Consider the following 17,781-nt stretch of genomic DNA (forward strand, 5'->3'; position numbering starts at 1 on the left):
AAAGGGGTCAGAGATGTTGATGACAGCAAAGATGGCAAAATGTGAGGGAGGAAGAAACCAAGGAAAAGGTAGTAAAATGCTTATTAAAGTATTTAGCAAAAAATACATACAGAGATAATGGGCTTCTTTCTCTCCAGCAGTTAAATATTATCCTTGGTAAGTTGAATTTCATTATTTTTGTCCTTGTTCCAGTTTAACTGAGCTGAGGGCAATTATTTTGCAGGCAGTACTTATTACAGAAGGTGTACTGAGTGACAAAAATGCTGACTTGTACAAGAAAAGAATGATGGCGAACTGTCAAAATTATTAAGAGACAAAACTAGTATTAATTTTAGGTGTTATTACTTCCATTTGTTGCTATTCCTATATCCATCATGGGTTTTCAGTGCTTGTTTTCCTTTCAGTGTCCATGAAAATTTAATATGTTGGCTACTGTTACTGAATTTTCTAAGAGTGGGACTTCACTCAAAGCTTGTAAAGCTCCACGAATGTTTACCTCTGTTTGATGGTTTTGTGAGAATGTGAAGCTTTCCATAGAGTTAATGCCTTAGTAATGCTTCTTTACCATGGGAAGGTGGGGCAGGTATGTGTGGGAGAGGAGAGCAGCTGCACCAGTTAGAGCAGCTTGCGCTAGAAAAAAGAAATTGCAGCGTTTTAAGTGCTGCAACTCCTGAGTGAGTAATTTCAATTACAGCTTTCCAAGGGCTTTTAGCTTAAGCCCTAGGGTCATTTACCATTTAAGTATGCTTCCTCCAGCAGTAGTAAATATGAAGCTAAACCATGTGGGTGTGATGAGCAGAGCAGAACATGGGGAGATGAGTTGGGCAGGCGAGCGTGCAGTGGGAGTGCAGCCCTTTCCAAGCAAAGGGGAGCTGGGCTGACAAGAAGGCTGTGTCAGGGAGGTGGGCAAAGCTGTGCTTGCAGTGAATAAACGTGCTGAGAAAAAGTGCAGCTGTGCTTTTTTAATATGCACTGCAGGAGATTTCAGCAGCCTGATGATATATCATGCATTAATGTTGAAAAGATAAACACATTTGGAGAGCACAGGAAGGCCTTGTGTTTTTATGTTAGCAGAATGCTTCCTAATGAATAAGAACGTGCTGCTGGCTTCACAGAGCCATATGGCAGCTTTTCTAATTTTAGTTCGGTGCAGATGCATAATTCTCCCTTGTTTTACCTCCTAAAACCTTCCTGAGATGTTGCATAGTTTTTCCTGTAAGACTTGATCTATAGTTTTGGGGGGAAAATCTGGACAGATGTGTGCTGTGTGATGAAAGAGCAACCTCACTATATAATCACTTCCCTAAAATAGTAGCTAACTTTATTCACAAGGATGGGATAAGCTGGTCTTAAAATTGATTGCTGAAATAGTTACTGTTTCTTAGGCGCTGGTGTTTTGAAAAATTGCTTGCTTTCAGGGAATAAAAACAACTTGTATTGAGGCAATGGGAACTGGGTAAGAACGTGCATGGGGATATCAAGTTTCAAGTGAGCCATGGATCGTAGTGCTTTGAATTACACAGCTACAAGGCAGAGCTGATTTCCCTGTGGTTAACCAAGCATCAAAATAACTTGCACGTTCTTCACTGCTTTACTTCATCATGTGTAGTGATCCAAAACTACTCACATTACCAAATACCATTTTTTGGGTTTTTTTCTCTTCTGTCTTTTGTTCAAGTTGATACATTTGAAGGCACTTTCTGTACAGCCCTATTCATGTTAAAAACCTCCTGTCCATTACCACAGTCAATACAATTACTTAGCAATAGTCATACACAGATGTTTTACATCTAGTATTTGAAATGTTATTTAATGTAATACTCAAAACTGTAAGATCAGCTAAAATACAGCCTTTGCTAAATATACTTTCTATTATATGTTAGCGTTAGTTTTTAGTACTGTATCTTTGGACAGTTAGGTACTTCTGAAGTTTTCTTGATTGTTTGGATGTTATTTTTGCACAGCAGTTCAGAAGGATCATGCAGGGCAAACTTACATATATGAATTAGGCAAGACAAAAGTAGTTGTCTAATATGTACAAAAAACAGAGAAGATAAGTTATTTTCAAGATTTTTCTGGTTTAAAATTAAATTGCATGTTTAAATTTTGTATGGCATTTACATTCACTTTCAAGTGATGTTCCTGTTACTGTTATAAGGATCTTGATTTGTATGATTTTTTTTGAAGAGTGCAGTTGAGCTTTCTAGCGTCACTTACTACAAATCTCTTTGTTTATATTTTTTTACCTATTGTACAAAAAAACGTGATTTGAGATATGAGTGGCATTTTAATAGCAATTCCAGAAAATTACAATGAGCAGGAATTATATATAGGGCATCTGAGAAACCTGTTTTAAACAGTATTGGATAATAAACTTGAATTTACCTGTTACAAGTTTGGTGTTGGTTTTTTTTTTGTTTTGTTTGTTTTTTGTTTTTTTTGCTTGACCTTTTTCTTTGGTGGTTTTTAGAGCATAGGTTCTTCCCTGCCTGGCATTTCACCAGCATCTCTTTTTTTGCTCTTCTTGTTCTGTGAAGAACCTTAAATATTGCTCCAATGAAAAATAAGTTAAATCTGTGTTGATGCAAATTTTCTCTTTCAAATTTTGCTTTTTGAAATTCCTGCAGAGGCTAAGTTTTGCTCTTTTAATTCAAAAATGCATTTTGGTTTTGCAGAGAGCACGAAAGGGAAAATATTTCAGTAGTGGGTTTCCTTAAGGAAGTTGGAGCAGAGCTTGAATATTGACAAAGAGAGCTTTTTGAGTGGTTCAGCTGGTCCTGCCTGCCCACCTGTAGGAAAGTAGGGTTTGAAACACAACCAAGAGAAGGTGATGCCTGTCGGTAACACTTCAGAATCTGCTGTCAGAAATGCAGAGAACTGACATAGCTTGAGTTGGGAGGATGGAAAATGAAGAAGGCTTGCTAAGTTAAAATGAAGCAGGAGACTTCCAACTATTGCTTTTGGCTTCTGTTTCTCTGACTTATGAATTTCTGTTAAACTAAACCTTTCACAAAGGTTTGCTTTCAGAATCTGGAATGAGCTTTGAGTAAAGCTTGAGGCTTCCCACTCATAAATTTGTCAGAAAATATTTTTGAGGGCTTTTTTTCCCTTCTTTATTCTGTATGCTAAATACAGAAAAGTAAATACAGTTTATGATCACTAGGATGATGCCCAATTTGAAAATATTAATATGTATTTTAGTATAATACTGCTTATGCAATTGTAAACAAACCCACAGTTTACAGTCTAAATCACACACATCACTAAAATACTACATAATTGGATGTATATATTCTTTGTAGTATGTCTCTCAGGGGTACTTCTATTTTATTTGAATTTTTTTCTCTCTCTAGGCTAAACTCTTAATTGAGCGGAGCTAATAATTATTTCATGTGTGTGAAGTTTATACTGCTGTAATTCAGATAAAATATGCTTGATCCCTGGTAGCCATATTCATAAGGATGGGACCAGTTTCTAATTCAGTGCTCCCTCTCCAGTGCAGAATTCCCTGTATGGAGATGAAGCCATGGGAGGTCCCTTTCCATCCTACTCATTTCCTGGCAGCAGAAGGTTGTATTTCTCTGTCCACACTCTTTCTCTGCTGCCCTTTGGCCACTGTGCCTGTAGGATACCTGCTAACACTTGGCTGACATTTAACAGGGGCATCACTGGAAGGGAAGGTGTGAGGTCAAGGAACCAGCTCTCACTCTCCATGTGGCTTCAGTAGCAACATCCAGTGGCTGTGGTTAGTCAGAGGGTAACACCAACAATTCTTGTGGGGCTGGGAAAACAGGGTTTTGAGAGGCTTTGCAAAGGTTGGGCCTTTACAGATATTTTCCTAAGCTTTGACATTCAAAGATCCTTCATCTAGTGTAGAAATTATAAACTCTCTATGCTTTTGATTTCTTTGTTGGGCTCCCATGTACTTAAAAAAGGTAGAAGTAAAAAAGGGAAAGTAAACTTTGTTTTTGCACCATTACTTAACAACAGAAGCTGGAAATGATAAGAAAAATGAAGAATACTGACTTGTGATAAGACATTATTTTGCTGGCATTAGAAATTCGTGTATCAGTCATTGTTTTTTTCCAGCCTTCCTGCAACAAATTGTTTTTATCAATTAGCCCCATGTGCTGTAGTGCTGAGGGAAAGATTTGTGTTTCAACACATTCCCCATGACTGACTGTCAGGATGACACTGCTGACAGGATTCGCACTTACTCTTCTTGTATGTGCTGATAAAGTCTACACAAGGGGCTTTGTCTACACGAGAGGCTTTGTAATTCAGTCAAAAATGGGTAATTTATTGCATAGTTGAACGTTATTAGTAGCTGCAGTTTATAACAGTGACGTAAATTACAGCTGGTCCTACTCAGAGGCTGTCTGAGGCCTAGGTTTCCTATACAATGCCACTTAAATTTAAGTGTGGCTTGTTGCCTGGATGTGTAGCCTCTTCTAAGCTCTCCAGCTACTCAAATTCTTACCTGATTAAGTTACAGATCCGATTAGGAAGTCCATAATTTCAGAGCACTTGTGATTTATGCTGCTTTTGAGAGTTCCTGGCCAAAGTTCATGAGTAGGTAGGTGTACATTGTCACCTTCTCTGAGGAAAGCAGATAGGTAATGTTTGAATATAAATAGCATTTTCATATTTTCTCCACTTGTTACACTTTTTCCTTGAAAAAGCATTGATTTTATTGATTCCATAAAAATGTTGGGCCCTCTGAGGAAAAGAGTGTCAAAAATTAAGAAGTCAAATGGTTGTTAGGGACAGCTGGTGATGAAGCAGAAGCAGTCAGGGATCAAACAATCAAAATTAAGAAAACAGGGAAGTGAAGAGGAAACCAGCAGCTCTCAGAAACTGGATGTGAGGTCCGAGAGATCCTTGGTCTGACCTGGTATTGCAGCTTCTGTAATAGTTGATTACTATTATAATAATTAAAAATATCCTCATTTTCATTTGTAGAAAACCTCATCAGTGTGCATGAAAGAAAACAATTTTTTTTATCAATGTTATGGGTGGTTTGTATAAACTCCATAGTTGTAAGGGTGAAAAAATCAGCAGCAAATATGTCGTATTATGTGAAAAAAAAAATCAGTAAAAGTAGTCTGTAAACTGGTGACATGAGGAAACTGTAATTAATGTGCTTGCACTCCGTTGTTGGACCATATCTGCAGCCCCTCCATTTCTGTCTCATAGAGAATAATCCCATGTTCTCCCACAATCAAGATGGTATCAATGGCTGAAGCAGTGGTCGAATGAGAGCAAGAAGCTGGTATCCCTGTCCATTCTAATATTTTGCAGTGTGAAGATAGAGATCACTTTATGCTAGCAGGAACAGATGGGAAACAGATATCATCACTGGCTTTATTAAAAGCTCAACTCTATTTTTAGAGTTCTTTTAGAATTTTTAGAACATGTTTTCAGTTTTGTATGGTGCCAACTCTGCTGTGTTTTAGCATGAGAAGGATTGTTCAGTTGTTTTTCTCTTACACCTAATTTCTGCTTTTTGCCAAAACAAGAAACGTAAGGAAAAAAATAAAATCCCACCCCTAGTCTAAACCAGAAATACTAATTTTATGTCCTCGTGAGTTTAAATAACAGAGGAAATGTTAATAGTTATTTCTAGTGAATTTATTTCCATCAGGTTATGCTAATCAGAGTGATTTAAAATTAGTCTGTTAGCTGCAACTCTATCTTCAGAGCAACTTGCTAAATCATTATTCACAATGGTGTTATATAGAGTATAACACCTAAGAAGACAGCTAAAATTTTTGTGAGTCTTTTCATGAAAGCAAGAAACCATAGAAGTCTAGGATGAGACAGCCCAAGTGACCAAAGCCTCATTGCCAGCAGGTGATTGCTGACAGGAGAACACCCAGGGCTTCACAAAAGCAGTTCCTTTTTCTCTGTGTCTGAGCAGCACATATTCACACTGACCTTAAAACCTATGCCAAGGAAAGTTCAGGAGAACTTTACCTGCATTATTGCAGATCTACAGATAGTGGAAAATACTATACACTACATTTCAATTTGCATGATTGATGCTTTAATTTTTACTAACAGTGATTTTTCAAAGGCCCTTTGTTCCATCCACACATGGTACTTTCAGTAATTCCTACAATGAGTGTACTTCTAGTTTATTGTTGAAGACATAAATTCCTGTTATAATTTCAGTGCGTGTTCGTGTTAGTAAAATAATCTATTACATCATACTTAAAAATAAGAAATTTCTAATTTTTTTAATATTCTAAATGGCAGGATGGCCCTAGCAATAGTAAAATAATGTTTTGAGTATAGAACTAACAACAAAAAGTAACTTGTTTCATTAATTTACAATGTACAATATGCATTAGGATATGTATTTTACATAGTAGTTATATTACTTCCATTAATTCATCCTTAAAGAAAAATGCCATTCTTGAAATAGAAAAATTAATACAGGTATTAATACTTGATAGGAATTATAACCCACTAGGTTTGAAAGTTCTGTGGATATGCCTTGCATTTGGAGTTGGGTATAACCTGTGATGCTGTATACAACACATTTTAACGTATAGAATCATGTTCCACGAACCTGAAGTCATTCTTTTCTTGCTTGTAATTTTCAAATGCAGCACTTGAAATTTTATGTAGTTCTAATAGCATGTTGGTAAATAAGGTGGTATGAAAATTACGTGATAGTAAGAATGTGGGTGGGGACATGGGAACAGAACTGGGGCCGCTGTTTCTCAGTACTGAAACCGTAGATTGTGGACGTACGTTTTTCTTTCTAAATATAGCAGTCATGGAAAAGCTGTGCAGCTGTAAGCTTTGCATGCTCTTTTAGATCAGTCTTCTACTACACCTTGATCCTGGTTTTTGCTCACTGCACCTTCATAAAGAGCCCTTGTCTTTGCCCAGTGTTAGGCTCTGTAGTTTGGTAAAATGTCTAGCAGAGAAACATGAGAAATTATTTCATTTGTGTCATGAGGCCTGAAAACTGAGAAGCAAATAGGCTAGTTATGCTTCTGTTGAATCACTGTGGGAGACTGTCTAATCTCATTTTCAGAACTGTTGCAGTGTAAGCATTTCACAACTCTTCTCAATACTCTGTGGGCTCTTGGTGCATTAGTGAGATCAGTCCACTGTCGCTTAACACATCGTTTTCTCTCTTGCAGAAAAAGCAGCAGCAGCTAATGAAGATGAAGTGCAAAAAGCAGATGTATCGTCTACAGGTCAGAGTGTCATCGACAAGGATGCACTTGGACCAATGATGCTTGAGGTAAAGAGCACAAAATCCCTGTATTTAGTTCTGCTCCTCCTAGGATGAATGAAATGAAAAGGTGTAGTGACAGGTCGCTGTAAAGGAATGGTCAAGAGAGACAAGCCATCCTGGCTATTTGGGATTATGTCATTAAAGAGCAGACAGCATATTTATTTCTTGGTCTTGGGTGTCTGCTCATGCATGTTTTTATTTGCTTTGAACCACAATGGCTGTGGAAGACTTGTTGCACTTAAACATTGACTTATATATACTGTAGTATACAAGTGAATAATCCTCCTCTAAAATTGCATGTCATTGCTATACTGCTGTAATACTTTATCATTTCAGCACTTGAAGTAGAACTCTTCCCTCTAGAATATGAAAGTAATCTAGGAGAGATTTTCAGGATGTGTATTTCAGTTTGTTAAGATTTCTGTATGATTTTAGCTGTTATTTTGATACCCCAAAAGGCAGTATGATTCAAGCCTAGCTTCCAAATGTGTGTGAGCAGTAATGTTGGGTGGGTATGTTATCAGGGATCCTTATGTCATGTGCTGCTGTAGTCCTTTGGCACTACTGCTTTATCTGCTTAAACTCACTTGCAAACTGTTTATTCCCATCCCGTTTTGGCTGCAGACTTTATCTGTAAGGAAGAATAAATGTTACTTTAGGTAACATAAAACACAAACTCCGAGTCAAGCTAAAGGAACCAGCTTCAGCAGAGGCATAATTATTCTGTCATTTCTGAATACATGTATAACAGTTTTAAGTGTTTGCTTTATTTTCCATAATTGGTCAAATGAAGACATAATTTTCTATACTGTGTAGAAATAAAGGCTCCAAATTCACACTGCAAAACATAAGATTATACAGGTTGGAGGCATTGTTCTTTTAAAAGTGGGGGTAGCAAATTCATTTATTTAATTTAATATTTATTATGCATGCATTCATCTCTTACACTGCTATGTTAAAATTTATCTTTCATTTTCTATTAATTTAATTGTAAGGACCTGTTTTAATCACAGGAAAAATAAGAATAAGATTATATTTTTCCTGGCTTATCTTGTGTGATTGGCTGTTGCAGCAAACACGACATGTAAAATCACCCATTTATTCTGTTGTTCCATTTAATTTAGTTTAGTTTTCCTTTGCATATTTACAATGAAACATTGTGGAACTTAATTAATGAACCATGGTCGTTTTGCACCAAGAAACTTAAAAAGGACTGAAAATTGTTCTGTATTTACTGTGAAAAGACTACAGATACTGTCTTTGTGTCTTTATCACCTTAAGGAAATGCAATTCAGTTATTTCATCTTTACAGAACCCCTTTATACAACCTCTTAAAAAAACCTACCCTTTCTCATTGCCAAATAATAATAAAAATGGCAATGCTGATGAACAGTTTATTACTTGATTTGGTTTAGAAATATAATTGTATGTTTTTATTAAAGAATAGAACTGGAGAATCCTCAAAATAATGAGTGTTTCCAGCTGAAGAAAGTGATTAAAATTTATCAGGCAACTGCCTCTGAGGAATATTTTAACATATTTCTTGCTTAAAACATAAAGTAGATAGGAAGAAAGTGTGGAAAAATAGCCAAGAGAGAGATGACAACCTCTCAAAGAACACAAATGTATTTTCTGTCCCAGTATGTAATCGAAAATATCTGTTTTCTTGATTTCTCTTCCATCATTTTGTCCATTATTTGTTCACCAATTTTCCCAATAGCTCTGAAGAAAAGTTTTTGATTGTGGTGGCTCACATCTGGGAACAGAAGTAAGAAATATTGCAATAGTGGAGGCTCTAAAATATTCAAGTGTCTTGGTGCACTGACTTCCTCAAATGCCTGCTGCTGCTTACCTGCAAGATTATTTTCTAAGAGAACAGAAATAAATGAGAGACTGAAATACAAGGCCCTTTGTTATTCTAAGCCCAGATGGCCACGTCTGTGATCAACTCAAGAAACAGCTGTGACAGAACAGCACAGAGAGCACTTCTTTGCCAAAGAAGTTACCACTCTAGGAAATAGTAGGGAAAACTGAAGATTATTGTGAGATGCCAGTAATTCTCATAATCTCTTGCTTGCCACCTCCACCTTTGAAAATTTTATCCTTAGGGCTCCAATAAGCATCTATGATAGCTTTGGTTTTGTAGCCCCTGTGAATTGATGTGTGGACAGCTGCCAAGCAGGATGGTTCAGCCAAACCCATACCCTCCTGCCAGCCTAAATACCATGGCTTCTATGGTTGGCCAGCTGGAGACTGATGTGGCTAGCATCTTTTTTTCCTTTAATTAGTGCTTAGCTCTCTGGTCCAGCTCTTCATAGCCTCACACAGTACAGGTTGCTGTTGTGATGTAGGAAGTACTAAATCAAACAGGCCATGCTTACACTGGCTTTTAAGTGGTGGTGAAATGCAGCCTAAGACATTAATCCATAGCAGAGATGCTGATTATTATACTAAAAATTACTATGCTGAAAATTATACTACAACCTCAATTTATTAATTAATTTGTAAATCTTTTTTAGTTAAAATAAATACTACTCAGCATGAAAATGTAATGAATGTTAAGAAATACATCTAAAGGACAGGGCTCACAAAGAAAGTAAATCAACAGGAAGAGCCAAGAATTATCAGAAACAAAAAGAAGGCAATGATAAAAAACGGTGTTAGAGATCAGAATTTGTGACAACAGGAACAAAAAAGACCTAGTTTATCTGAATTTAGAGGTAGACAGGGAAAGTATGCACTTATACATTTATTAGTGGGTTTTATTATGTTGTCATTTTAAAATAGAACAAATAAAGCGTTTGTCAGCCACTGGCTCAGCTGCTCTGCTTGCATTGTGCTTTCACTGACCCTCCCCTGGAGCAAAATCATTGACTTATCTAACTTAGCTGGGGAAAAACCTTTGGAGCTTGTGTATTCCTACCTCCCAGTGTAAGCTGGTCCAAGTAGAGCAGGTGGCCCAGATCCAAGTCCAGCCAAAGTTTGAATATCTCTGTGGAAGGGGATTTTGCAGCCTCTTCCCGTATCTGATCACCTTCTTGGTGGAATTTTTTTTTCTTGTATCTCCATGAAGTTTCCTGACTTGCAAACTGTGACTGGTGCATCTCATCCTTCCCTTGTGAACCTCTAACCTAGAGCCTGGTTTGTCTTCTCTTTAGCCTCCTGCTGGGTGGCTGAAGGCAGAAGTAAAATCTATCCTTAGCCTTATCTTTTATTGTCTAGGTTTGCTAACTGCTCAGTAATATTTTAAACAAGTCTCTGTAATGAGTGGACTTGAGAACTGCCTGCTAAGACCAACACAGTACTAGTGCAGTATGCAAGTTGCGTCAAATAAAAAACGCCTTGTGCTTGCTGTGGCAGCTCTTCCTTGTTCAGATTGTTTTGCAGTGAGCTGTGTTCAGGTTTAGTATGGATCCACTTGGTTTTAGCCCACAATGAATTGTGGGTGGCCTGTTTTTCTAATTTATTTCTGTCCCTGGAGATACAATAACTAACAACTCTTCCAGTGATTTCCTGCCAATCCTTAGAGAGGTGAATAAATCAGGCAAAGCTGCAGAAGTCTGTGTAGATTGTTAATTGAATGCTTAGACCAAAAGCTTTGATGCTTTTAACTGTATCCTTCCTTTATCTGCTCGTATTACATAAAATTACAATGATATATTTCTACCATTTGCAATCATGTTTGCATCTTAGGAAAAATAAAGTTTGTATGAGAATTTCTTATCAGTACTCAGATTTTTACTTCATCCTCACTGGGTAGCAGTGATGTAGTATTTGGCTTAGGTTTCAGATAACGTAGGGCAGATATCCTGGAGAGAATGCTGCAGCTAGGTCATCACTGTCACAAGAGATAAGAAGGGAAACCAATCAGCAGAAAATACTAATGTAGACACTTCCTCACAGAAACTTTAAGTCCTTTGGAAAACCATGAAGCTGAATTTTGAAGGTGAAAATCTGATGCCTCTTCATTCCCTGGATGATGTGGGGACTGAATTAAACTGGTGTCAAATTTTTAAAAAATGAAAGCAGTCCTAAAAGCAGAGTCTAACGCTCCCCCATCTTCTCTGCTTGCTGCCTGCTCTCTTCTCCCTTTGCCTTTCTCTGCTTTTAATGCCTCACATTCCCGGCTCCATGGGGCCTCGTCTCTATGAAGATGCACTGCTGGGGATGTGGAGAGAGTCTTTCTTTCTGCCAGTGTTTTCCTTGCCTTGTGCCAGGACATCCCATGGTGTTTTCCTGGGATCAATCTTCCTGTACTGCGTAGAGGAGTGAACAGGCTGTGGGTTTAGCAGAACCATCTTCTGGTGCTTCCTTACTTCATACACAGGCAGATAGATAGAAGGCTACCTCTTCCATTATGTATGTTTGTTTGGGGTGGGGGATTTGGTTTGTTTCCATATGTGGGTTTCATTATTTTGTAGGGTGTGCACCTTTCTGTGCTTTTACACTAGTGTCATATAAGAAAGATTAGATGCTCAATCTGAAATGTGTCCTTTACTCTTACAGACACTAATATAAGAACTGGAATGGATGAGGAAAGATTCTGTTATGTCTTCTGGATGGAGAATTTATTTTATGTATATTTTGTTAATTTGATTGTTTGTTATTGTGTTTATCTCTCTCTCTCTCTCATTTTCTGGTTTTCCCCCTTTAGGCCCTGGATGGGTTCTTCTTTGTAGTGAACCCAGAAGGTAATGTTGTGTTTGTTTCTGAGAATGTGACACAGTACCTGAGGTACAACCAAGAAGAGCTGATGAACACAAGCATATACAGCATCCTGCATGTAGGGGACCACAATGAATTTGTTAAAATCCTGCTGCCAAAATCTTTAGGTATATAACTTTTCCTCATATCATACCATTACTTATTTAACTTTGATTTTATAAGTCAATGTTTCAATAACTTAAGTTAAAGTCCTGACACTACTTACCGTTTCATCATATACATTATTTATTTTTAATGTATATATAGACTATGAATGATTAATATTATTCTCAAAAGCATCCTCCACTCCTTTCCAATTCTTCTTTGTTAAAATTGCTCTTTAGTAATTCATGTTAGTTGATATTTTTTAATGGATCTCCAGAGTGAATCACTAAAAGACAGCATTAGCTGTGTGAACTCTGTTAGTTCTCTGTCTAGGCTGCTTGTTCCAAGAATGGCCCAGAAAAGGAGGAATATAAGAGAAAAATCAGAAAACTCCTTAGGCTAGAATTTTTATTTCAATGTTTTTATTCTCAGCAACATTTACTCTTAACTTTCAAAACCTGTTTTTGTTAGTTCCAGCCATTTTTGGATTCATATTAATATTAGTTTTAATGTCATTGAGTTTTGGAGGAGATGAAAAGAAAGAGTCAATACTGGGTTCCTCATTTACTCCCAGCAGTTTAAAAAGTATTACTCAATTCACTTTAGCATTTTATTACTGTACTTATATACTCTGAAGAAGCAAAAATGTAAATGGCTAAAGTCAATATATTACTGCATTTATTGCATTTTATGACTGAAGAGGGCAAGTGAAGAGTATTTTAAATATGACCCTGCCATTTCCTAATGTACTGTAACATTAATTTGCTCTGACTGATGTCCAGTGCCTATATTTGTGCATCTCAGGATTTTGTTTCTTTTTTTACTTGTCTTAAGCACTGTGTTAGGCTTTAGTTTTATCCATAGCTCCACCCAGGTCATTTCAACCCTTCAGTCTTTCCCATTGTAGCTGTGACTGTGTGTTTCAATATATTCCCTATGGTATTGCTTCCTGTTTTTATAAGTGCATATTAGTTTGTTTCTTTCCCTTTCTAATCTGGACAGAGATTTTTATACAATGTAGCCATGTCTTTTAGTAGTATCTTTTAAGTTTACTGGAAAGATCTTAAATACTGCCTTATTTTTTTCAGTCTTATAAATCAACTTGATCTACCCAGCAGGCTTTTGCTGTGCTGTATGGCTTTTGCTGTGCTGTATAACTTCTGCATGCACCAATATTTGGACTTATATTCTGCTTTTCCCCTATGTCATTTTAAGTCACTTGAAAAAAACATAATAGCTGAACAAATTAGCAGTGCTCTTAAAATCTGTTAATTTTATAAATGACCTAATTACGTGCTGGTTTGGGATTTAATATTAAAATTAAATTGTTGTTAAATGAGTTTGTTTCCCAACCAGTTTGTAAAGCATCTTGATTAATTTCCTGTGGATAAGCAGCAGAAATGCCTGGTACCAGATTTGTCTCACTGTCCAATTTTGCTTTTGCTCAGTGAATGGGGGATCTTGGTCTGGTGACACTCCTAGGCGTAATAGCCATACCTTTAATTGTCGGATGCTGGTGAAACCTCTTGCTGATTCTGAAGAAGGCCATGATAACCAGGAAGCACATCAGAAATACGAAACTATGCAGTGCTTTGCTGTTTCTCAACCAAATTCTTTCAAGGAGGATGGTGAAGGTAATTACCATTTCCAGTTTGTGTTAATGCACTTTCAGAGCAGTTGATAAAGTGACCTCTAAGTCCTGAAAACTGAAAAAATTCTTAGGGTTTTTTTTATTTAACTGTAGAAATGTACTTTCGTCTTGGCTGTGAGAGTATACACTTGCTTGCATCTATTTGTTAAACCAACTGAGAAAACTTAGAGAAATTATGCTTACCTCAAAGAGAGACACCTTAGTTTTATATTGCCACAATTGTAAGAAAAGCATAGCTGATTAGGAAGAAAGTTTCAAAGGGCAATTTTTTGAATTCTTAGAATTTAAAGGCAATCGTGGTTCACCATTTCCTTTACCATTTATTACTTCAGCAGGTAAATTTCCTCAGATTGTTTTGTAAGTATTCAGGTAAGTGAAAAATGGTTATTGTGAAGGTGAGTTCTCAGGAACAGCAAGCATTTGGGACAAGTTTAAGAAATTTGGCTTAGAAGGTACGAAATGGTGAGTGTTGACAAAATGTGCTCTTTGTGCATGCAGTATATACTTCTTTATTACTTATGTCCTGAGTGGTTGAGCTACTACAGGTAGATCCATAAACATGTGCCAATATTACAGATTGTGGTGGAGTCCTTGTTAATTTTTCTTCTAAAAGAGAACAAACCCACCTTTCCAGTTTTATTTAATGTTTTAAGAAGTAATGAAGATACAAACCAACTGAGTTTTGTCTGTGCATTTATTGGTACAAAATCTATTTTTTTGGTCCAAATAGATATAAAGAGCTTTTTTTAAGTATTTCTGAAGTCTTTGTGGAAGCAGAAGTCTTCCCTTTCCATAAAAATTAAATGAAGTAACATTTTTTCTCTAAGATTTGCAGTCTTGCTTGATTTGTGTTGCAAGAAGAGCTCCAATGAAGGAAAGACCACTTCTTCCTTCGTCAGAGAGCTTTACTACACGCCAGGATCTTCAAGGTATTGTGAAATAGGAATAGAAGTTTTTAATTTCATTTATTTTTCCTCAGTGGGGAAATTGCTATAACTAATATTTTCTAATATATCTAATATCAGGCAAAATAACTTCACTGGACACAAGTACCATGCGAGCAGCTATGAAGCCTGGCTGGGAGGATTTGGTGAGAAGATGCATTCAGAGGTTCCATTCGCAGCACGAGGGAGAAATATCTTTTGCCAAGAGGCATCACCAGGAAGGTTAGGTTTCATACTTTTAGCACTTTATGTATTTAACCTGTTTGCCATTTGTATCTCTTGGTTGTGTTCTCTTTGTTGTGCTTTCCTGGAACAATCACCAGCTACTGACAGTCCCTTTCTCAAGCTGCTTTACTTAACACACTGATGGCTCTCTACTGAGGTCTTCAGCTTTTTCTCTGGTTGTTTTAGCCTTCCTAAAGGCTGTTACAGCTTGGGTACAATGATGTTACTGTGACATCTTGGAGTGTTTTAAATCTTCAAAATGTCAAAATTATTTTGGAAAGAAAGACCCTTGTATGTTGTCCACCAAAATGTTCACTGACCATTATTCTTCAAAACCCAAATTCACACATTGCAGTTCATTGCCTTTGTTCCTTTTCTCTACAAAAATGGACTTTTACTGTTACATTTCCTGGGAGAAACACTGAGTGTAGATTCCCAAAGCTTCACCTCTCATACTATTTGGAAACCTACATTGTTGCACTGTATCTAGCTGGTAAATGTTACAGGATATCCCAGGAGCACATCTACTCAGTCAAGATTATGGCAGGTAAGAAGTAGGAAGGTATTGCACTTTGGAATGATCCCCATGAGGTTGCTGTGGTAGTGACTGGGTGGGGATTTTTGTAAAACCGTTAACACAAACCCGGATTAATAAAAGCAAATAACCCTATCTAGTCCATGGGAAAGTAATTTCAAAACCAGTTAGGAATAGCTGGAACATTTCCAGTACAGAAGCATCATTCATTGGGTTCATGTTTAAAGAACAGAGTTTACAGCTGGCTTGTAACAAATAGTTACCATGGTCATTAAGCAACAAACATGTCATCTTGGATACTAAATTGTAACTGGAATATCAGATTATTCCACCAAATACACAAAAGAGCTTTGGTCATGAGGCATTAGTTAAATATTCTTTAATATGTTTTGATTTCCTGAAATCTTCAGGTGGTGTTTTATAAATGTGGGGTCACAGAATTGCTGTGTTATTTTAGATAACACAGCAATTTTCAGGGGCATATACAGTAGAAGTGCTAAAAGTTTTTACATCAGCAGCTGATGTAAAAACATACAGCTTTGTGCTGTATGTTTAAAGCTTTTTTCATACAGCTTTGTGCTGTGATGTCAGACAGAACTGAAGAAGGCAGCATGCAATTAAAGTTAAACCAGGGTTTTAGAGAGCAGTTGCAGGTAAGGACCCATCTGTGCCTGAGATGATTTAGGGGTATGTGTCATGGCATCCCAGCACTTGTTATTTCAGTCATCAAGTTATTCCTAACCAAATTAGCAGCTATTACACTGGGTCCTAAGGTTTGAATGAGTCCTCTCTTAAGCTTTCTATGAAGTGGTGAAAATATGTGTTTTGGAGTTCACACTGTATCATTTTGCAGTTATGGTTTAGGACTGTCATGTAAATTGTAGCATTAGTCTAAATGAGAGGGCTCCTCTCTTCTTGTCAGAGTGAAAAGAGGCGTGATAAGAGGAGGAAAAAGTTCTGGATTTACTTTCCTACAAATTATACAGCACTGAAGAGGAATAATGGCTGAAATATTTTGCTCCTCTGTCCTGAAGTATGGAGAAGAAAAACAAGTCATATCTTGGACTGTAACATCGTCGTGCTTGCAGTTTTCAAGTCATTGTGGTTTGAGAATGGGAGCAAAGAAAGTAATGATCTCCTACATGTAACCCTGCATTACAGTGTGAAAAAATACAGCATTAGCTTGATAAACAACAGAAAACATGCTTTAAAATCATCTCTCAGTGTAAAAAGCAGAATATATGGCAAGTTTTTATTGGCCGCAGTTGGAAAAATAGCATTTCCTCAAGAGGAGTATGGAAACATTCTTGTTTGCTTAAAGAATTAGTTTGGAAAATGATTTAAGTAGAGATTTCACTTGTATCCTGTTGGCATTGAGTACTGGAATTTCCTGATGTGGTATATGCTAAAGTTAAGAGCTTTGGACCTTCTGGTGCCCAGAGGTTAAACTGAAACAATGACATACCTAACAGTGAAATTTTGTTTTGTATTGTTTCACTGTTGTAGGTTTTTGTTTTTCGTTACATTTTTACTCTGAAAAACCCCTTCTGGTTGTTTAAATTGTGCTTCCTGTTTTCTCACTGCCTAGATAATACTTTGAAACCTTGCAGAACAATATATAACAGTGGGGGACAGGGAAGGAAAGTAATTGTAACCAGTCTTGTGAGGCTGAAAATGTGGTAGCTCTGTAGACCAGAAAAATAAAGGCCACACTTGGAAAACCATGTAATTTCATTACAGCAGGAAATATTAGAAGACAAGCAGTGAAATGAAGATCACATGATACTATTAATTAAAAAAAAGAAAAAGAAAAAAGATAAAGAATCCCACAGAAAATATGTGTATATGAAAAAAAAATAGGAAATTAAATGTATTTGTATTGCTTTGTTCCTATTTTTTCCCTAAATAATTGTATGAAAATTTTTGAAGTATTTTACTTCTCTCATACCTGCAATCCTAATGTGATTGCTTTTGGACTAGAAAAAATTTTAAGTGACCACACTTGTGTCATTGATGGCAGAGAGTGAACAGTAGAATAAATGTTTGGGAGATTTGCTTTTCCATAGCATGTTTTAATTTTTCATTAAAGAAATGTGACAGAGGTCTGTGGAAGTTAGAGAACCAAATTTGTTGAAGTTCAGATTTGCATTAAAAACGTAAAAGGCTGAAGAATATATACAATGAAGTAAGCCCCAAAACTGAAATGCAGTCAACACTGAGAAAGGGTAGCAGAGCCCCAATTTTGCTTTAGGGAATTGTATTTTAATTTTTTTGAGCTATATATATTTTGTATTTGTTCTTTTAGAAGTAATATTTTCTCATTCCACTTCTCATTTCTAACTGTTCTTATGTAAGAGTTTAT

At 36.7% G+C, this 17,781-nt stretch overlaps 1 protein-coding gene across 7 annotated transcripts in view; it reads left to right on the top strand.

Annotated features, from left to right (window-relative positions):
• NCOA2 (nuclear receptor coactivator 2) overlaps window positions 1–17,781 on the top strand; it is a 188,642-nt gene that overhangs the window by 129,444 nt on the left and 41,417 nt on the right. For all 7 annotated transcript variants that reach the window (XM_014255672.2, XM_005517104.3, XM_088052708.1 and 4 more), the window contains 5 exons: window positions 7,158–7,261; window positions 11,910–12,087; window positions 13,513–13,698; window positions 14,543–14,644; window positions 14,741–14,881. In XM_014255672.2, coding sequence (XP_014111147.1) covers window positions 7,158–7,261; window positions 11,910–12,087; window positions 13,513–13,698; window positions 14,543–14,644; window positions 14,741–14,881 — 711 coding nt within the window. The remainder of the gene's footprint in view (window positions 1–7,157; window positions 7,262–11,909; window positions 12,088–13,512; window positions 13,699–14,542; window positions 14,645–14,740; window positions 14,882–17,781) is intronic.

Source organism: Pseudopodoces humilis, chromosome 1, assembly GCF_049639895.1.
Source record: "Pseudopodoces humilis isolate 2021_Gansu_Grassland_sample_001 chromosome 1, ASM4963989v1, whole genome shotgun sequence".
NCBI lineage: Eukaryota > Metazoa > Chordata > Aves > Passeriformes > Paridae > Pseudopodoces > Pseudopodoces humilis.